The 1,907-nt window shown below is 56.9% G+C and overlaps 1 protein-coding gene and 1 long non-coding RNA gene across 2 annotated transcripts in view; one reads left to right on the forward strand and one right to left on the reverse strand.

Annotated features, from left to right (window-relative positions):
- LOC107181993 overlaps positions 1–1,907 on the reverse strand; it is an 18,297-nt gene that overhangs the window by 13,172 nt on the left and 3,218 nt on the right. The window lies entirely within an intron of this gene.
- The window catches only part of SLC52A3 (solute carrier family 52 (riboflavin transporter), member 3), a 6,957-nt gene that overhangs the window by 2,945 nt on the left and 2,105 nt on the right, over positions 1–1,907 (forward strand). Inside the window, exon 2 of the mRNA XM_006756734.2 lies at positions 618–1,120. Within this exon, the coding sequence (XP_006756797.1) occupies positions 618–1,120 (503 nt within the window). The remainder of the gene's footprint in view (positions 1–617; positions 1,121–1,907) is intronic.

Genomic DNA, 1,907 nt, shown 5'->3' on the forward strand with positions numbered 1-1,907 from the left:
TTGCTTCCTGCATGTCCTCCAATGGGGATCGAACCCACCCGGGCATGTGCCCTTGACCAGAATTGAACCCAGGACCCTTCAGTCAGCAGGCCAACACTCTATCCACTGAGCCAAACCAGCTAGGGCTGGCAGCTCTTTTTAAAAATATATATATATATTTTTTACTTTTTTCAGAGAGCAAGAGAGAGGGGGAGAGAGATAGAAACATCAATGATGTGAGAGAATCATTAAACAGTTACTTCCTGCCTGCCCCACTATGGGAATGGAGCCCACAACCCAGGCATGTGCCCTGACCTGGAATCGAACTGTGACCTCCTGGTTCACAGGTCAATGCTCAACCACTGAGCCACACCAGGCCACATCACCACAGAGTGAGTCGGGGGGGGTGGAGGGGGCTGTTAGGAGGTGCACACCAGCTGTTGCATGTGAGGTGTGGTGCCCAGTAAGCAGTCTGTCAATATGAGCATTGATTACCATGACTTCCGTTGTTATGTGTATATTATTCATCACATACTAATGAATAATAATGCATCGAATGGGTTGTTAATGATTATTAATGATTTCCCCTGTGTCCCAGCGTCACCCAGGGGAAATAACCCTTGCTTTGTCTTCCCCAGGGAAATGACAGCACTCCTGCGCCTGACCTCACGGGGACGGCGCCCACCGTGGTCCATCTGGAAAGCCGCTACCTCCCTGCCCACTTCTCGCCCTTGGTCTTCTTTCTGCTGCTCTCCTTCATGATGACCTGCTCCCTCCTCGCCTTCTCCCTCCTCCAGCGCCACCCCAGGCGCTGTAAGACCTCCACAGAAGACCTCCTCACCTCCCAGGTCACCCTGTACTCTATCCGGCCACTAAGCGATGACCTGGGCCCCTCGGCCCCGGCGGACAGCAGTATGAGCCAGGAGCCCGCGGAGGAGAAAGCGGCCTCCCGCTACCCAGCCCACCTGCTCTTCATCTACGGGCTGGTGGCCTTTGTGAACGCACTCACCAACGGCGTGCTGCCCTCCGTGCAGACGTACTCCTGCCTGTCCTACGGGCCTGTAGCCTACCACCTGTCCGCCACCCTCAGCTCCATGGCCAACCCTCTGGCCTGCTCCCTCTCCATGTTCCTGCCGAACAGGTCTGCGGCCTGCTGGCCCCGGGGAGCTCTGGTTGGGGATGCACTTCATTTCAAAACCCAGAATTCCAGGCCCCACCATCAGCGAGAGTGGTTAATAGTGTAGTGGTTAATAATATGGCTTCTGGAGCCAGATGGCCTGGGCTCAAATCCCAGCTCTGCCCCTTACTAGCTGTGTGATATTGGACAAGGCACTCCACCCCTCTGTGCCTCAGGGATTCCTATCTGAAAAATGGGGATAATAATTGTTCTACCTCCGAGGGTGGCCGGGAGCAGGAGATGAGCTGATTTTGTAAAGCTCGGAGCATGGCAGGTCCAGTGTGTCCGCCTTCGCTGCCATTGGCCCCTGAGAAGCAGCGGCCAGGCAGGAAGTGAGGTTCCATTGAGGAATGGGACCCCTGAGGCTCAGGGAAAGGCGGGCCCTGCTTACCTGCTAGGATTTCAGCCCTGCCCCCTGCCTCCAGCCCTTCTCACCCCCACCTGCCCTCCTGCCTCCAGCCCTTCTCACCCCCACCTGCCCCGCTGCCTCCAGCCCAGGCTGGCTCCTCACAGCCGCAGCTCTAAAGAATGGCAGGCAGACTGGGGGAATGCAGTCTGAGCCAGCCTAGACAGCACCAGAGATTTCGATTCTAATGAGCAACTTGAGTGGTTCTGACGCAAAGGCTTCAGGCCCACCGGGGAGAAAAGCTTACCTTGGGGTCTGGAAGCCCCAGGTCCCGCAGCCTCCCATCTACCCCTCTGCCCTGCATGCCCTCACTGGCCTCAGACCTGCACACCCTCACCTCCCCCA

The sequence above is a fragment of the Myotis davidii genome, unplaced genomic scaffold (genome assembly GCF_000327345.1).
Source record: "Myotis davidii unplaced genomic scaffold, ASM32734v1 scaffold354, whole genome shotgun sequence".
NCBI lineage: Eukaryota > Metazoa > Chordata > Mammalia > Chiroptera > Vespertilionidae > Myotis > Myotis davidii.